The sequence below is a fragment of the Xiphophorus maculatus genome, chromosome 13 (genome assembly GCF_002775205.1).
Source record: "Xiphophorus maculatus strain JP 163 A chromosome 13, X_maculatus-5.0-male, whole genome shotgun sequence".
Classification (NCBI taxonomy): Eukaryota; Metazoa; Chordata; class Actinopteri; order Cyprinodontiformes; family Poeciliidae; genus Xiphophorus; species Xiphophorus maculatus.
This window is the reverse complement of record NC_036455.1, coordinates 12,666,230-12,686,002: the sequence shown is the minus strand read 5'-3', so window position 1 is coordinate 12,686,002 and position 19,773 is coordinate 12,666,230. Positions and strand designations below refer to the sequence as shown.

Genomic DNA, 19,773 nt, shown 5'->3' with positions numbered 1-19,773 from the left:
GCTGAAAAAGGACAGCCCTGTTTTCACTAATTGGTCTGGTTGAAAAGGACTGTCAGTTGTTGTTGGGCAGAAGCAGCCAATCGCCAAGTGGAGGGCTGGAATACCGCTCGCAAATACTCCTGAGACTTCCCTTCCACCTCCAGCTTTCGTTGTTAGAGCCGTAAATCCCATCCTGAAAAATATCTCTCTCCTTTTCCCATCTCTGTCATGTCTGTGCTGCAGCCAACAGATCGGGCTTCACAAGTTACAAATCTGGCCGTCTCTAACTCCTGGATCCGAGGCGGATAACTTAGTTTTTCCAGACGCACTCAGTCTCAGGTGGGTTAAACACAAAAAAAGCTAACTGCTGTTTTTCAGCTCTCTGCGGGGGAAATGGTTTCAGTTTCTGCCCAGCTTCTGGTCTTTTTCAGACTCAATGTCTCTAATCTGAGAAGAGAAAGTCTCCTTTTCTCTCCCGGCCTGTTTGGTATTCCCCAGATGGAGCGCAGAACTACCACCCTCCCCTCCCTTCTGGCCCCTTTTCCTTTCTGACAGAGCCAACTGACCTGTTACTGCGCGCTCTGCATGGAGTGGGGGCCAACACTCACAGAGGCAAGGACAAGACTCTGCAGGGGTGAGGCTCATAAGAGCAGCCTCCAGCGGCACATGTGACATGAGGCGCCACGGCGAGCTAAAGATCAGAGAGGGGGACGTGTAATTATCACATCCCGCTTTCAGCTGGCCGCAGGAACAGCAAGGGAAAAAAATCAATACAAGGGAATCATGGAGGTGTGAAAAAAGATCAAACATGTTCTAACATATTCAAACAGTATTTTATATTCTGTTACTGGATTCTTAAGTGATATGTTCCTTTGAAGGGACAGTATTATGTATTTTCCAGGCACATGGTGCCATTTTATAGTACAAATATCTGTTTTACCTTCAGTTGTTATAAAATGCTACATATATCAAATATAACTTAAAAGAAATTTGACTTTGTAAATTAACACGTTGAAATTGGGCCTCTGTCTCTTTAAAATCACCTGCTCTATTAATCCTTTAACGAAGTTTTTGCATTGAGAAGTAGTTCCTATAATAAGCTCAGCAGCTCCACCAGGCGTTTGCTAATTGCCGCTGGCTAGTCTGAAGGAGCTGAGTGGGGGAAGTGAGAGGAGCTCAGAGAAGGAGCTGCGTCTTGAAGGTGGAGCAACGTCCAACCAGGTGCTTTGCAGAGCTGGATGGTTGGAGTAAAGGATTTATCAAACATGCATGAAAGAATCAGAGCAACACTCCAGGTGTGATTTTGATGAGAGAATAACATTATAACATGATAATGTTCCAGTTTGTAATGGGAAATCTTAAATCAGGAAACAAAAGGTCTGATTTCCCTCCAGTCTTCATCATTCCATCCTCATCGTACCTGTACCACCTACAACAACTCAATTTGACGAACAACCAGCAGCGGTTAAAACAAACTTATCCAGTTCCTACCATACAAAGGTTACACACTTCAGGTGCTTAATCTAGAATCTTGGTTTTTGGGTTATGACCCACATCTCAGGAATTTACATGAAAATACAGCAGATGGACTAGTAAACCATGAATTCCCCTCTTCACCGTCATGTACTGAAGGACTGCAGTCATTGCTGCAGAAAAACCCTGACCTCGATACCAAATGGCACCAAAGCAGAAAGAATATCATCGTAAAGCTAAGTTATTAAAAAAATATTTGAGAAAATATTTAGATTCATCAGGTTGTACAACAATGACTTGCTGAAGGACAGCCACCAGGCCAGCTGTCTTCTCCATTATTGTATGGGATGAAACATAGCCTTTTCTTAATCCTTTTGACTTCTTCTATGAATTATTTTAAGTCTTCAAAAGACTTTTAAAAGTCATAATTCTGACTTTATTTCTTGAAAGTCTAACTTTAATGTTGAGAAGACAAAAAAATCACAATTCTGAAATCAAAGTCAGAATTTAAAAAAGCAATTTTTAAAATCTTTTCCAGAAACCCTTCTCTTCATCTGCACTTTCCCAGCTGAATGTCTAAAATCAATTCACTTTTTAAACATTCAAATTTGCTGAAACAAACCTGTATTTGCATATGTAATGGAAAGGCCTCTAGAATAAACTACATGATGAACACACAGTTTGCACATTACAGTGTTATTTTAAAGAAATGCATCAAACTGCACAGTACAGTATGCGGTGCGTTACATAATGAGCATCCAGGTGTGATGGTGGATTTAACTGAAGATGCTGTGACAAAGCAAGTGTACAGTTTTTGTGTAGAGTCTGCAGAACCAGAAATAGGTCCCTGTGGCAGGTCTGTTGAAGAAGCTAAACACAGCAAATCAGAGCAGGTGCAGCGAGGAGGAAGGTTGAGGCAGTTTGGTATTTATGGACTGATAACACGGAGCAGCTTAATTAATTACCAGATTCTCTGCAGAGTCTTTTTGAAATGCTTTTCTTTTATTGAAACTGGGTTGTGCTGAAACAAAAAGTTGTGACCGATGAAGATTTTTCTCGCTGAGGGTGCATCCACGCTACATGACTCTGGGAATAATTAGGCACCAAATTTGTGAGCCCAGTTTAATATTACCTTTAGAAATCCCTGGAGAAACAAAACGCTGAGACCAGATGCTGGATATAGTCACATGGAGCCCTCAAAAAGCCAGGGCTTTTATTTTTACCCATATCTCCAACAAAAATATTTCCATTTAAATATAATACAGCACTGTAAACAAAACAGAAATGACTGTTTCTCTCAATTTATACTCAGACAGATACCATATAGTTACTGGAAAAATGTGATTCTTGGAGCATGGATGCACCCCACAGAGTCCTAAAGAAAACCCCACATCTCATTTTTTCTGTAGGGAAATGATAAACACAGAATGTGTAAGAACTGAAGTTACACTCTAGCTGTCTGCAAGTTATTTCAACATAATTGGCAGCTTGTGCAGACAAATGATGCGGCTGTACGCAGAGTCTCCACTGAAATATTTAGTAAGAAAGCAGATACAACTGTCTCATTTACAGAACAACAGATTGCACAGTATGTCCAACATCAATCGGCAACAAGGGAACTGCCGGCAGTGGAAGAGCTGAACCAGCTTTCCTTTATAACAGAAAAAAATCAATATAAAATCCAAACATTTCAGCTGTTGATTTAATGGCAACACTGCAGATTTCCAACCCACACGACAGCAGTTACAGTTCATGTTGAGGAATAACAGCTATAGTATGTTGACAATACTTTTTTCTTTCACAGTACACTGGATCATGAGAATATGAAAAGGGAGAGATCAAAACATTCATTGGAAATTCCCTTTTTTCTGTTATTCTTTATGTTGAAACTGATGAAGCAACTGAAAAACCGTTTTAAGGGCAGAGCTTCTGCAGGGTCTTATAAAGTTATTAAAAGTCTTATATTGAAATCTAGGCTGTCAATTTGAAACTTAGCTCATTCATTCCTTCTAACGGATGTTTAAACAGTTTTGTTTTGAGAAACAAAACTCTTCTGGTCTAGCTGAGGAATTTAGGCATTATTATGCATTAACTACTAGAGCACAGGCAGGTAGATCGTTCATCTTTATAATAGAAAGAGTCCTATCATTATCATCTTGATTCAAAGTGACAATAATGATATTTAAAAACTCAAAAACTGTATTGTTGGAACTGTTATTTTTACTATTTTCTCCATCATGTTGGAAAATGTGATCATAGTTAATAATGAGGGAACAGGAACAGCAAGTACTTTAGATCTATTCTAAAAATGCTTCTAACCAAATATGGATTAATATGAATTAATAAGCACAGTGGAGCAGAACCTAACATTGACGGTTTTCTTTATTTCTGCTATTGAGCGTTCAGCCAATCAAGACCTAGAAAAATAAATGGGGATCCCTGATTGGTTGCTCTGCAAACGTCCGCCAATAGCATGTGAAGTAGCATAGTGTTTGCGTATTTATTTAGATATCATCTACAAAAAAAAATCCATAAACACAGTTTTTTCCACTGTGGAATCATTTGGAGTCACGTTCCACAGAAAGTCTGAGTGTTCGGGGCTCCACTGCAGCTCCAAATACTGTGTACAGGTTAGTGATAAAAATCACAATACTTTATGCATTTGGTGTCCTTAAGATGCCTGTTTGAAACGTCTTTCAAGAGTAGTGTTTGTGTTTGTGTGGCTTTGATTGTTTCATACACTCACAGTCATACAGTTACCAAAAAAAAGAAGCTGGAAATGTTTTTATGTCATAACTTTTATCGTTTTTATGACGGTACATAAGATATTATAATAAAATTTGACGCCTTGCTGCAGTTTGTTTAGGGAGTTAAAACCTGATGGTCATGTTTTCCATCAGAGGTGAATGTTAAACACGATTAAGCTTGGAAAAAGGGATATCAACAGCTTTGTCAAAAAACTACTTTAGTTGGAAACATATCTAACTTGCTTAAGTGATTTGATAAGTTAAAAATAAGGCATAGTAAGTCAGTATTATTTTGTAATTCTTGTAACCTTGAGTTGTGGAAATGTGCAGAAACCCTTTATTTTACTGTTTTGTTAATTGCAACAAACAACTTGTAATAAACAAAGTGTGTAAGGCGGATCGTTTTCAGTTTTAACGGCAGATTCGATGGATGTGCCAAGTTAGAAACAATAAGGCATAGTGACCTTGAATAAAGTGAGCACTGCCACCTTTTGAGTGTAATGCCTTTTCAAAACTTTATTTAACTAAATTTGCCTCTGCCAGTTTTCTTTTAATAAAAATTGTGAATAATATTTTTTTACAACAGGCTTTTCGCCTGATACTTTCTATTTAGAGTTCATTTTTCTGAGCAGTTTTCTGTGGCTTGAAATGTTTCGGTTGTGACCTTCCCTCCGTGTGTAGGCCGGTCTACGTTCTTCCAAAAGGCTTTTCCGGTGATGGTTTTCCTGGATGGGTCACCTCACCGTTACAGTGACATAAAAATGATTCACACAAGCTGTTAATTAAAATGTTTTCTCAAATGAAATGTTTTATTTACACCTGATCTCCAGAGACTTCAGTCTAGCCTTACTGCATTATATTCCTCACATAAATTGCTGTGCTTTATTTACTGCTACATTCAACTTATAATTTCTCAAGAGAAACAGGAAACTGGCTGGAAAACATTTCAAATATGCCTGAAACACAAAGACGAGAAAACACGTAGCTTCAGCTCTGGTAAACAATCAGAGCTGCAAAGCTTGTGTCTTAAAACATTTCTGTTTTCAATGTTTATTAATAATAAAAAAAAAAAATTAAAAATCTGATTCTGGCTTTAAGAAATACATTAAGAATTTAGTGTTCCACATTTGCCACAAATAATTTCAGGCTCATCTTTCCTGACTTTCAAAAGATACATTTGTAATCTCAGAAGAAGATCTAATCTAAAACTGCTCTTAAACCTTATAGGATATTTATTAAATCTGTATTTTATGCATCATATTGCACCTGAACGTAGGAGTTATAAGCTAATTAAAGCTCTTTAGCCTTTCAGGTTTACCTGAACTACTTCTTTCAGATTAATATCTCCAGTACATCCTGAAGAACAGATTACTGTTCACTTTATTAGGCCCACCATTGTCCTTCAGGAGCATTTGCAGGTTTGAAATACACAAACAGCTGCAATCAACCACATCTGGATCCTGCTGCCATGTGATTGGTTGATTTGCTACCTGTCTTAATGAGCGACTGAATAGGTGTGACTAATAAAGAGGCCGGTGAGTGTGTGCCCAATGTCACCCCAAAACGTTTTCAGATCTAAACTTGGAGTTGTGGCTTGTTACTGCACTTCGGTAAGATTACATCTTTACTATTTCTAACAAAGCTTGAATATGCTAACATACTGTACATTGTGTAAGTGAGAAATTGTTCGATTTTCTTTTCTTTAATATTCATAAATGCATCTTGAATATTAAATAATCAGAAAAAGACCCAAAAACATTCAAAGGCCCTGAAAAAGTGATAAGTGACATCCAATAACCTCCAATAACGCTGGTGGATATCTCACTCAACACATGGAGCCGAAATAGAAAAAAATGACTTATTATGTAAAACTGGAACATAAAACAACTGAGCAGTCCTCGAAGGAAGGAAACAAGTGGGAAGAAAGTAAATAAGGTAAAACAAAAAGAAGGAAGTAGAGTTGGAAACAAAGAAAAGTAACTTTTTTATTCATTTAATGAGTCATTACAGACTCAACGTGAAACTTTGTGAAACCCCCCAAGGCTCTCGGTGAATCTTTTTCCAAGCAAGATCAACACCATTACACAAGAGCAACAACAACAACAACAACATCTACAACAACAACAACAGCAACAACTGTGCTACAGTGACACACCGCCCAATATACGGATGATGCACATCATTAACACCACAGCCAGCCACACATTAACACACACTGGTAAGTCTGTCATGTGACTCAGTATGGGGCCCCGCACTTCAGCGGCTCCCATCGGGAAACCAGGTGGTGTCGCGGGGAGCAAGCCCCCAGTAGAGCCAGCATTCGGCGATTAAGAAGGAGTCTCTCACTGTTGCCAGGACGACAAGTTTAGTCTTTCAGAGTTTTTTTTTTAAATATAAATTCAGGTTCAGGTTTCGTCACAAGAGCAACAGCAACATCCACAGAAGCTGTTAACAAGTTGAAGATTTTACATCAATCTGGGTGATTTTGTGATGTTTATTATGTTTCTAGTTGCGATTTCTGGTAATGTTTACAGTACAAACACTGGAGTCACTCTGCACATAATCACACAGCGAAGCTGAAGCGAGAAGAACGTAGCGATTAGCAGCGTAGCGTCAAGAGTCCGCTAAGGTTTCTGACTTACACTGAATCAAGTCTCCCCTGGTTACAGTTTAACACGGTCACAAACTGAGCCACAGCGCACAACTTTTGCCTCACAAGCATCACAACAACTTCTTTCTGTTTTTATTGTTCTCGTAGTCCTCACTAGATAGTAATATACAGGAACTGTGAAGCATAGAGGAAATTACTGATGGCAACTCTGCAGTCAGGTTGGAGTTTAAGCAGGTAGGTGTCGAGCTAATGGAGGCGATTTGAATTTTAGTGCTGAACAGGAAGTTGTTTTTAACTCCCTCACTTCCTCCATCTCATCCTCTGATTTCCAGACCCTTCTTCTCCTCTCCACATCCTCAGACATAAATGGCAGTCCGGGAGATGACGGAGCCGTCCCTCTGGGACTCCATGTCGTCGTCGAGGTACACATCCATTTCTGCTTCGCCGCCATGACCTCTGTGGGCATGATACGCCGGAGGCAGCGCGTTCCCGCCGCCTCCAAATCGATTGTATCGCTCGTCTTCCTCCTCGATGCTGTCATCCAGGTTAAACTTCCTCCTCTCAGCTTCATCCATCTCACCACAGAGGAGGATGTCATGGGGGGTCGGCCGGTTTCCGGCTGGGGCGTGATGGAGGTGGTGGTGGTAGCTGTTGGGTTTCTCTGTCAGGGTCCCAGTGGCGTCGCAGCCCTCCCGGTACGTGTACACCGGCCCATTGTTGTTCGACCCGGTTCCGTTCTTGCTGCCGTTTCCAGAGCCGGCGAATAGCAGGCGGGCTTTGTTGCCATAGTCCGAACCGTTGCTGCCGCCGTTGCCCGCCGCCACAGAGTCCCCGCTGCTGGGGAAGCCTCGCCTCTGTTGGCGGCGGCTGCGGGTCAGGAGAACAACAACGAGAGTCACGACCAATAGGAGGGCCAGGAGGGAGCCGATGACTGCACCCGCCACTGCGCCGGCACTGGACGGATCCTCCAAGGCTTCTGCAGAGGGGATGGAGGGGTTGAAATGAGGGAGTGAGTGGAGGAAGAGAAAAAGGAAGGAATTGATGGCTGTAGTTCTTCTTCTATTGTAAGTGGTGATGATAGCACGTGTGTTACAATCCTCTTATAAGTGTGTGGTAATGTTCTTCTCAGTGTAATCCCTTGGTGAGGGTGCAGTCATTGCTGGGATCAGGCTGAATGGGACTCATTCACTCTCCCAGCTGCTTTTTGTACGACATTTTGCAGACATTTTGCTCTACATTTATGTCTGTCCAGCTGTCGGTTCCCCTTTTGTTGCCCTCTCCCTGCTTTTTTCGGCAGCTGGAGGGGAGTAAAGCCTTTTCAACTTTGGGTTGGTGTGAGCCAAGTTTGCCTCTCCACTCATGTTTCAGTTGAATATTGAAACAAGAATGAAGTCGAGCGTACAACATCAGCGAACACAGGTTTGCTTTGGACCTTATTTTTTGCCTCTGGAACGGATTAAAGGTTTTCGGTCCAGCAGAGCGACACAGACAGACACAGAAGCAGAACCAGAACAGAAAGGTGAGGGTGTTAATTGAGGAGAATGAAATGAGCACAATTGTGCTTGGAAAGTGTTTAACATCCCCAAGCCCTTCCAGTTTGACCCTGCCTAATTCCCTTTCTCCCATTTGCACCCGCTCCACATGCCCTTTATCTCCCCTCTCATTGTCCAGGTCTCTGCTGTCGCTGGCTTTCTCCATCTGACTGCTACTGGTCAGCTAGTCAAACCATTGGGCAAAATGATCACCTGCTGTTAACCTGGGACCCCATCCAGACCTCACTGACAGGCAGCACACAAAGGTACAAGTCCACACTGCAGAAAGGCTAATGCCAGGCAGTTTTTAAGGAGGATTCTGAGTAGAAATAAGAAAGAAAGAAAGCATCTGGCTCAGATAATGTTGATCTGGATGAGCAGATTCACGCAGAGCTAAAAGACAATATCAAACCAACCATGTGAGAGAATACAGTTTCTGTAAAAAGTGAGCACCACCCAGTAAAACACCAGATTTCAGAAATTTAAATGCTTGATGAAACATAAAACAAACCTCCAACAGGGAAAATATCTAAAAAAAATGTCTAAAAGATGCAATAGCATTTTTACCTGGGTGTGTACATGAATTATTACTTTGCTGCAGCAACTTCCATTTACATTCAGGTCAAGTCTTCTTTAGAAGGAGTCTGTTAGCATCCCATATTTAGCATGCAATATCAGCTAACAAGCAAAATTTTCCAAATATCTAACACTGATAGCGATTGGACATTGCTTATCCACGACCATTTTCAAGTGACCCAACAGATGAAGTTGTGAACTCTGGTTGAGTTTTCGAAAACTTTCCTCCCATAAAGTCATTGTTCTATTGATTTGATAATGGTATTATCTATCTATCCAGGTTTGATCTATAATTTCATCTCTTCTTGGACTCAAATAAAGCCTCCCTCTTTTGCTTTTGTACCAAAGGGCTTGGTTCAAAACTGACTGATATTTGGAACGGTTCATAACTTCTTGTTCCATAACAAACAGTCCAGGTCAATTAACTGGAAAACAACCCAATGTGTCTTGAAATTCTTGCAGTATTTGGTTTCATCAGATCATAATTTTACCCCTGAGATTTTAGCCATACCTGAATGATTACATCTGGAGGAAAAGTTTCTGTGGTCCAACTTCTTAGTTTGTACAAATGTAGAATACATTAGATTTTGTTACATGGAGAACATGAATAGTGGATAAAAATGTTGTCAGAACTGCCTGACCTCTTGGTGCCATTTCTGATCCACTTTCTTATGATTTTTCCATTCAGAAAAAAAAAATTAGTTGTTACATTACTCTTAAAATTTTGCTAGTTATTGATGACAGCACTTATGTACATTGAGATAATTTAGTCCTTGAAACCTTTTGCATGCTGTAGCTCTAGCTGCAGGATGATTGTTTAAGCCACAAACACCAATCATTGTAACAGGGGTGTGTAAACTTTTCACATCCACTTTAAGTATGCAATTATACACTGTCATTTTTTTTGTAGTTGAATTACATGCAGACTTCCCTTTGAGAAGCTGTACAATTAGAGGAGAACGGAACAGCAGCAAGTCTGAGCTCCTTTTTGTTTTATGCAAATGACTCCCTGGTTCTGCCAGCTCTCCTGGAAAACACAGCCGTGCAATCTAAGGTTCACTGAAATGATGCTGTTAGAGTATATGTGCAAGAGAAGCAACATTATGTGAATGACATTGTTTTCCTTCAGATATATCACATTGGACATTGGATAATGACCTCTCTGGAGCTGCAATGTGTGGTTGTGCTAACAAAACCAGCAGGGGGATGTCACTACAACAGGGCCTGGATTGAGAGCCTGTGATTCATGCAAATTGTTCATTCTGACAGTGCAGAGGGAAAAACAGATGAAAGAAGAGAGAAGCTGAGCAAAGGGACAGCAGAGGAAGCCTGAGTAGGTTTTTGGTGGAGGGAATAGAGAGTAAAGTTGAAAGGAGAGGGCTGGTTGGTTTTAAAACACTATCTGCCGGTTCATATGGGAAGACGATGCCAGGATGACACAAACCGGCTGTGAGAGCAAGGTGGGGCTCAGGGGAAAGGAAATGATTGCTAAATTAGGAGGAGTGTTTATATCCAACTGAAGTGATAGAATGTACTAAGGTTGATGAATCCAACTTTCCCTGTCCTACTTTTCCCTCTTTTCAAACTTACAGATTGGCATTGAAACACAACATGTGGGCCAAAGTGATATTTATTTTTATTGTGCCATTTATATTTTAGGCATTAGTGGCATTTATCAAGTGCCTGGGAGACAGAGAGACAGCTGAATAATTGCCTTTTGTGAGAGGGCCTTTGGTGGCTGTCATCCTTCTGTTAATCAAGTGCTAAAAAGTCCATTATTCTGTATAGGCTATACAGACAATGCACCTAAAAAGGTCATTACATCTGGCATGTTCATTTTTCAGTGGATCAGGTCATACACAGGAGCAGTGTGAATTTCTCTCCATTTTTCTACAAAACTTAATGACTGCTGATATTTTAACTAAAATTATGCATAAAGCAACTATCTTCTGCAACTAGGAGCAATCATTTCTCCCCTTAAATTAAACAGAAACACACGTTTGTTTTCAATACCTATGTTCTTCTTTTTGCAATAAGATTACTCAAGACATAACACAAAAATGACGACATTAACACTAAGAATATCAGATGGCAAATATGAGCATAGATAATGGTACATATTATGAATTAGCACAACATAAATAAACTGAATTGAGCTGAAATTGAATGTTAACCAGCTGTTCTTTCAAACAACAGACAATAAACATGCAGCTAGCTTAGAAAGGCCTCTTGCTCGCTATTTGATTACACTAGGGGCCATATTGTCCAGATGTTAGCTTTGAAACTAGCCTGTTAGCTTTGTAGTTATCCCACCCTCCATTAATTAGCCTTCAGCTTGACTTTCAGAGAACTTTTCTTGCTTTTCCAAACTAACTAGTCACTCTGATGGCCGTCTCCTGCTAATTCTGTACCGTCTGTTTCTTCTCCACTGAGCCACTCGGTAGCTGTCTTCAAGTCAGAAACTTGTGGGTTCAATTCTAGTTTATTCCTCTATCTTTAGAAGTGCACTTACCCAGCGATCTCAACCACAAGTTGCCTACCAATCTGCAGATCAGTGTAAGAGGATGTGAATGTTGTGAGTGTTGTGCTAGAAAGCAGACTGAGGCTGCGTTCACACTGCAGCCTGAAGTGACCCAATTCCGATTTTTTGTCAAATCTGATTTTTTTGATGATGATTCACACTTCCAAATATATGCGACCTGTATGTGTTCTCCAGTGTGAACGGGCAAACGACCTGAAAGTGTCCCACATGCGCAGTAAAGGGCGCAATAGGGTCAGCGTTCTCAGTGTTTTCCCAACCGCCATAAAAAGAAGTGCTCAGTATTTTCGGAAGTAAACATGGACGCCAACAGTGAAGCATATCTTACACATTTGGAGTTGTTGTCCAACCGGAGGCAGCATATTAATAAACAACTTAATCCTCATTACAGTTCGCCATGGTTGTTGTTTTTCTTCCTGCTTGTGTGTATCAGGATACAGAATAGTGTGTATCAGTGATGTTCAGGTTGGATGAATGCGACCTAGACGTTAGGTCGCATTTGAATCGGATACGTCGCATTCAGAAGGAAACCGACGTGTGTTTTTAGGCTGTCATGAAAAGATCAGATACAGGTCGCATTATGTCAAAAAATCGGAATTGGGTCAATCAGGCTGCAGTGTGAACTCAGCCTTAATGTGTGAAAGGTTTTTGAGCAATTGTCATAAAAAAGCTGCGTAAATTCAATTCATTTAATATTACATTTTACATATCAGTGGAAATCTGACAATGTGTGGACTTTTCCCATCTCCACTCCATTAATTCAAAGAAAGAAATCATTGATTGGCACTCTAATAATGAATGCATTAATGTTTAATTTCGTCACTTATCATCCATCAAAACCGGATATGGCATGTAAATGCTCTACAAGGATGGCAAAAGTGGATGTTTAGTGATGTTTTTAATAGATGCAGGCTTTATGAGGGCGTTATCCGACATCATTTATTACAATCTAAGACACTAATGGATCCCAGTTTAGTGCCGACAGTAAAATGCCAGATTTACGATCAAAGTTTAATGTCAAATTCTTGTCAACCATGCTGCGAGACACTTTAGTAAATACTCTTCAGTGCGAATACTCCCCCCTAAAAAAGTCAAAAGGAGAGGAGCCTATCATAAGCAAGAAAATAGGCCACGCTTGTCATCCTTATTTCTCGTCAACAGAGGCGGGCTGGCTGCATTAAGAAGCACAGTGATAAATGTCACAGAGAGAGGCAGGAGGGCTTAGATCAGTCTCTGTATTAGTGTCATGAACATGGAGGAGATTAGAGGAGAGGGAGAGCGAGAGACCCGTGAAAACTACCCATTTCTACTCAGCTCCACTCACGGTGGTTGGGATAATCTAAAGCAGATGATTTGAGATGTGGGGAAGCAAGGTGGAAAGAATTAGGGCTGAGAGGGACGGACAAACAGCCTCAGAGAGAGGCGTGAAAAACTAAAATAAACCCAAATCTGAATAATCGGAGGGTCTTCTTCTCCGCCTCTCTACCTCTTTTCTGCACTTTTTTCATTCTTTGAAGTGGGGCTTGAAAACACACCACAGCCTGTCAGTTCACACCAACACAGAGAGGAAGGACTCCAATTAAATGCCGCTTTTGGTCAAGGACGTCTACTGTAGTAATGTTGAAATTACTATGAACCAAACACTAAAACACTGAAAGGGGAAAATATGAGAGAGCAAAACAGTGTCAAAGAGGATTTTAACAAAATAACTGACTTATCCACATTTCTTACTCTAGTCAGATACAAATCTGAGACAGGACACTTTGTAATGTATTCTATTATTCAGGGCTCCCCTGTAGTGAGATTTAATGTGTAATTATGATGGATTTTATTAGCAGGTTTAGACTAGAAGATGAGCCAAAGATCAGCACCGGTTTCAGCTTCCAGCATCTAAAATTCTGCTTCCAGATTCAGTGCAAAAGTCCTTAGAGATGAAACAACCTTTTCCTTGGGAAGCCATCAATACATTAACATCATTCAAACCACATCTGTTCACAAGTACTGCACTAAAACCCAAAGGAGAGAACTAAAAAAACAATATTTTAGTTTGAAAAGACTACAGTTAGACTGAAGCACAAAATAAACACAAAATAATTCCTGATAAACTACTTTGTGGTTTTTTAGCCTTTAGGCATTGTTAGCTTTCCCTTTTAAAGGCACATGCTCTTAATTTAAAGAGATAAAACAGAGTGATAAATATTAAAATTCTTGTGTTCACCTTTTGTACAACAGTATTTGCATCATCAGTATAAAAAGATTTAAATCAAGTTTTTATCAAGTGCAAAGCAAGAAACTTTGTAGCTTAAAAATAAAATATGAACAAGTTGACTTTTCCAAAAACACTTGATCATCATAGTGACTACCTCGATAAAAATTGTTCTGTGACATGACAGTGTGTTTTAGGGTAGGGTCCATTGTGGACAGACCTCAACAATGGACCAGTCAATGGTCATCAGGCCATTTTAAAACAAACTGAAGTTGAAAACATGATTTAAAACATTTATGATAGTTAATACTTCCAGGAGTGAACTTCCAGTTCACCACAACATCTGATCCCAGAGTTTTCAAAGACACTGCAAAAAAAATAAATAAATAAAAACAAACAAGAACTTATTCTAAGACTCTTAACATGTCTCTTAAATACATATCAGAACAATAAAATAAAAACACTGAGTGGTTGAAAACTAAGTCAGCTAAACTCAACTTAGGCCTGGAAAGTTGAACCACAAGTTTTCTGGACTTCCTTCAGACAAATTAGTACAGCAAAGCACCATGTTGAAAGAAACATAACACTCCATATCAACTGTGAAGCACAGTGGTGGAGGGATGATGATCTGGGCTTGTTTTGTAACCACAGGACCTTCCTTTTAGTCACTGAGTCGGCCATTAATCCATCTGTACATTAGAGCATTATGGAGTCAAAAGTGAGGACATCAGTACATCACCTGAAGCTTGATTCAAACAGGTTCATCAACAGAACAAGGATCCCAAACATTCAGAAAACAATCAGTTTTATTGTTGCTATAAGTTTGATCTACAAATGAATCATAGGAAGAGAAAACAAACTGAAGTATAAATGTTAGAACCGGGTAGGAATGCAAATGTACTGTATAGTGAGAGGTGTTGTGTATAGAATTAGCTCAATTTATTTCTATTATTAGAGCTGATGTGGTGCATTTTTCTAATATGCCCCTTCAGGATTGACTTTACTTTAAAGGCTTAAACTATTCTTGTTTAAAAACTGGTAAAACCAAAGAACTGATGAAAGAGTAAACTTTAGTATTAAAGATGGTTAAAAATGTTTGGTACAAGTTAATACTCCCACAACACCTGTCTGAATCTGATTAGCATTTATTCTTGGATGACAAAGCAAACCAACTGAGCCATTTTTCCAATTCCATGCTGGCTTTTTTCTAAATCAGACGGCCACAAGTGCCCGACGCCCATTAAAGGTGTTTATGCCATAAACATGTTGACCTGGCTCAGTGGGAACTGTGGAATAAAAACTCTTTAAGTAGAGTCGAAAGAGCAAGTTTCCTCAGGTAAACATGGCAACATTGTTCCTGTGCAATTTAACATCATTACATATAACAACTGGGCTCAGAATGATCTACCTCCTCCTTTAATCCACATGTTGGCTTTTCAAGTTTTCTTAACACAAATTCAAACTTCACATGCAGCAAAAGCAAAAATCGAATCTAGAAAATAAATCCCATGCAGGTATCGATTCACTCTAGTGTGTAGAAGTTGCTGACTGATTTCATGACACAAGTAAATAATAGAATATATGTCGTGGACATGATCATCCCAACGATGTAAACATTGCTATCAAGGCTCAGATTCCAACGTCACAAGATGCTAATGCTGCACTGTAAAACCCCAAAACATTACCAAGTATTTGTGGTCAAGTTTACAGCTCAGATATCAAGATGAAATATGATAAAAAATCATTTACAAGAAACTTTTAAATAAGATATAGGAACTTGTTTTAAGTCAATAATTCCTTAACGTTGATGACAAAGTACTAGTTATAGGAAAAATGTCTTGTTATTTAAGTAAAATAACCAGCCAGTGGAACTAGTACTTTTTCATCAGTATTAACAAATTATTTGCATAATACAAACATCTATTACTTGTACGATAGGTTTGTCTTACTTCAAGTGTACTAAGATATTTGCAGTAGAAACTGAACTAAAAATAATTAAGATTTTGTGTTTTTGCAGTGTTTGATTTGTTCCAAAAGTTGGAGCTTAGAGCTGGGAATGATGTCACACTCTCATTGGGAATGCACCTGTAGGTCGGAAAACCATAGGATTTCTAATTACTAAAAGCCGATAATATATTTATCTTACTTTTATTGGTTAAAACACAATCGGAACTAGCTAACAGATGTATATCTTTTACAGCAGTATTTACATCAGCAACCTTCATCATGATTTCTATTTGTACAGTCAGACTGGAAGCTACACTCACGGCTGCTCAGTCAGCGCAAACTTTCTCAAATCAGAATTCCAACATCAACAAGATTTGTTGCATTTCTGACTGCAAAGAGACACCAGAGTACTCTTTGTTTTCTGACTGTGCATTTTGACAATGACTGGGTCATAGTACAAGTTCTATTCAAAAAGAGGCAGAGGAGAAGAATTCATCCCACTGAGAGCATCAAAACCAACAAAGAATCAAATTCTCTGCAAAAACTCAAATAGTTTTTCCTCTTTGAAACAACTATAATCTCACGAGTGTAGAGCTGCCACACAGCTGACCCCAAAATATTTTAAAAAATTACTCGTGTACACAGAAACGTGAAGAAAGCTTCACTAACACACAACAGAAACACTCATTAAATGTTCTTTGTTTTGTTGTAGTTCCAACACACACATTCTCTGGCAGCGTTACACACACATGAGCACAGTGAGCTCTTAAAAGCTCTTATTAGCCTGAAGACAGCAGAAGCCTCAGAGTACATCTGTATCACACCTCTGACCCAGACAGAGTAATTGTACATCACACACTCTGCTTAATTACCCCTGATGACACAGACAACCTTGCACACATAAAAACACACACACACAGTCTATTAAATTACCCTCTGATGATCACTGATCTTTACACACACTTCATTTACCCCACAACTGAAAGTCGACAGACACACACTCACCTCTGAGCACACACACGCACATGTCTAAGCACTGCCGTTTCCATGACAATCTCAATTATTTCCCCATGCAACCCCACGATGCCACAGCGAGAGGAAATTTCCCGTCTGAATCATCCTCAGTTCCTTCTCTTCATCAGGGATTCTGGCCACCGCTTTTCATCTACTGGCTCCTCACTTTTCATCAGTGAGGAAGCAATCAGAAGGTGGTCAGGAACGACGGAGAGACGGTAAGAAAGAAATTAAACTGTAAACCATACAAGAAGGAGATTGCAATGGAAGGAAGGGAAAGTCAAAACGACTTCTTAAGCATCTTGTTTTTGGCATTTTTCTTGGCCCATTGAGCCTCCCTGTGCTCTCTCCTCAGAGACTTTGGATTTTAAATGGATGCTTCCTGACACAGAGCAAACAGATGGGATGAGAACTAAAAGGCTCAGACAGACGGGAAGGAGAAAGTAGGAGAGAGAGGGAGAGAGAGAACGCGCGAAAACAGGGGAAGTAAACAAACCGGACGCAGGATGCAAAAATGTATAATAGAATACAACACACTTGGATTAAAAACAAGGCTCATGCAAGAGTTAGGAGAGTGAAAGCAAGAGTGTGCACACACATGCACACACATTAGGTCTAATTAAGTTTTTCCATTTTACTGCCTCCTGCAGGGGTTCTGAACTTCAGGGGTTATGCAAGTACCTCTCCACTTTCCTCTCAAGCTCTGCGCTTAGTTAGCACCCAGCTGCTGCACATGCAGGCTCTCATACAAACACTCAATAACTGACTCATTTAAACACAAAACCAGACAACCTTTCTACACAACTCCTGGCTCCACTCGCCTTAATAAACCTTCTGCCTGAAGTATGCATACAAAAAAAAAGGCTGCAACCCCCAAATAAGATGCCTTTTTTCTCTTTGCAGAGGGTTGCTGCCAAGTGGCACAAAAACCAACTCAACTCTGTTGAAAAGCTTCTGACTGCATCTCTGCACTCTGGTTTGCATTTTACGCCAACATGGAAACAAATGTTCATCAGATTCAGACACGCCACCACAGAAATGTAAATCTTATGAGGGAATGAACTCCAGCCAGCAAGTTTACAGAGCTCAGATTAACAATACGGTTGTAAAATACAGTCATAAAATCACACAGCAAGGCAACAAAACGGAGCCAACAGGACTCAGCATTGATTTCCAGCCCATGAACATCGACTAAAGGTTGTCTTCTGGTTTGAGTTCATGTTGCACACCGCAAGTCTACTTTAAACAGCAGAAACTGATACTGAAAGCCAGACTGGTTTGCATCCACGACTTAAAATATATTTGTTTCTGTGAGGCTTAAAATAATTGGGAGAGATGAATATCTTTGGTTTCCTTTAAGAAAATTATCCGCTATAAAATGTCTTCATTTTGAAGTCGGAACTGTGTATTTTTAGTACCTGAGCCAAACAAAGTATGAGCGACAAGGAGGAATTTGCTCCAACTAAAACTCGTTCATGTCAAAATTCACCTAACAGCTAACATGTGGTCTGTAACGATGTTAGGAATGGATAACACATTTAAGACCACTTTGTATGCTATTTTAAACACCAAGCTAGTATAAATAAATGCCAGAAACCTAATTTTACAGCCAAACAGAATAAAGTCTGCCACTAAATTACAATCTTGAAACCCTGAAAAACTTTACAGATGCTGCTCTAATGCTTCAGGTTGAACACGACCAAGACAACGCAGCAAAGTGAAACATTCAAGCCACAGAAGGTCATTATTTAAAAAATTTATATATTTCAATTTAGATAAAAGCTTTTAAATTGGCAGATTTCAGCTGATGCCCTAATTTCTGAATATTTAACAAACTTTTTAACCAGAGGAAGACTGGGTTAGTTTTACTGACAAATTAATGGAAACATTTTCGGAGAATTTTGAAATTAATAATGCCGATTACATTACTAAGTGAAGTTCCACTGGTGAGAGAAAGGAAGCTGTAAACTAAAAGATTTATAGGTGGAGCGGTTTGCTTTCACACTGCATCAAACGATCCAAACCCTTTGAGCAACCTGTTCCCCTCCTTGCCTGTGGTGGCGCTGCACCAAGAAACACTGATGAAAACAACATAAAAACCTCTGAAGAATACACTTAGAGCAACTTCCTTCTTCACAAAATGTAAACAAAAATGGAATGTCTTTAGATTTTTGTGGTTGTGGAATTTCTCTTTTGTCTTTGGTAAAAGACCATGAGCCATCTCTTCATCTAGATCTAGACTTATGCCTTTGTTTTGGCTGTATTTACCCAGAATGCCCTGTGCTGTAGTCCGCTTACTGCTTTTGGAGCAGTCGCCTGTCCACTTAACATTCACATATTGTTCATGCTCCTGAGTGCAATCCCTTTTTTCTAATGATGTCCAACTGATAAGAAACCCTGAGGCAGACCCAGAACTCGCTGGAATGCCTTCAGGTTTTTACAGAATAAGGTTCAAAGTGTTGCTGGAGTGATGCTGAAGTATTTACTTCCATGACCCGACCTCAAATTTACCTCCTTGACCCGACCTCAAATAAGTTCAAGATGGATGGAAGGATTTTGCATCAAGCTTGTGGTGTGTAAGTCATGGCGATAAAAACTTAATGGAGAACATTTTAAGCTGAATGTCAGACTTTGTGTTGCTTTAGTGATTCTGGTGAAACTCTGTGTGAAGTTGTTAAGCTTTTGGTCTTCATCAGGAACAAAACCAGCCACAGACCTTCTGACGTACCTGCATGTTTTGCCTCAATAAAATGTTTATGAGGTGATGCAGATGGAAACGTTTCCTCAGACAGAACCTTTGCGTGTTTCTCTTTTCCTCCCGTTGCGTGTGTGATTATGTGACATCCTCAAGTTGCGGATAATTAGGTATGCCGTGAAAATGTGCATCTCCTGTAAGATGAGTGCTTTGACCTGAAAAGGATGAGAGCCTCGGAGTCTCTGAATGTCTTTTAACACTGTCAGGTTTTCCGTTAACATCTCTCTAATTAGCCTTTCCTTCTTATTACAGGTGAGGCTGTGAGTGGGGAGGTGGAAGTGTTTTCTGAGTCTGATTTGATCAAACTCAGATTGCTACGTGGGGAATGTAAAAATGAGCACCCACCGGGCCGGCTGGGTGGCCTGTGATTACAGACAATCTAGACTTCTACCTG

The 19,773-nt window shown here is 39.8% G+C and overlaps 1 protein-coding gene across 3 annotated transcripts in view; it reads right to left on the bottom strand.

Moving 5' to 3' along the window:
* Positions 1-19,773, bottom strand: part of LOC102222444 (nectin-2-like) — a 343,784-nt gene that overhangs the window by 138,294 nt on the left and 185,717 nt on the right. Inside the window, exon 7 of one of the 3 annotated variants that reach the window (XM_005802880.2) lies at positions 6,177-7,786. The exons of the other annotated variants lie outside the window; for them this stretch is intronic. Coding sequence (XP_005802937.1) covers positions 7,167-7,786 — 620 coding nt within the window. The 3' untranslated portion in view covers positions 6,177-7,166. Of the gene's footprint in view, positions 1-6,176; positions 7,787-19,773 lie in introns of those variants that run through there. 3 annotated transcript variants of the gene reach the window in all.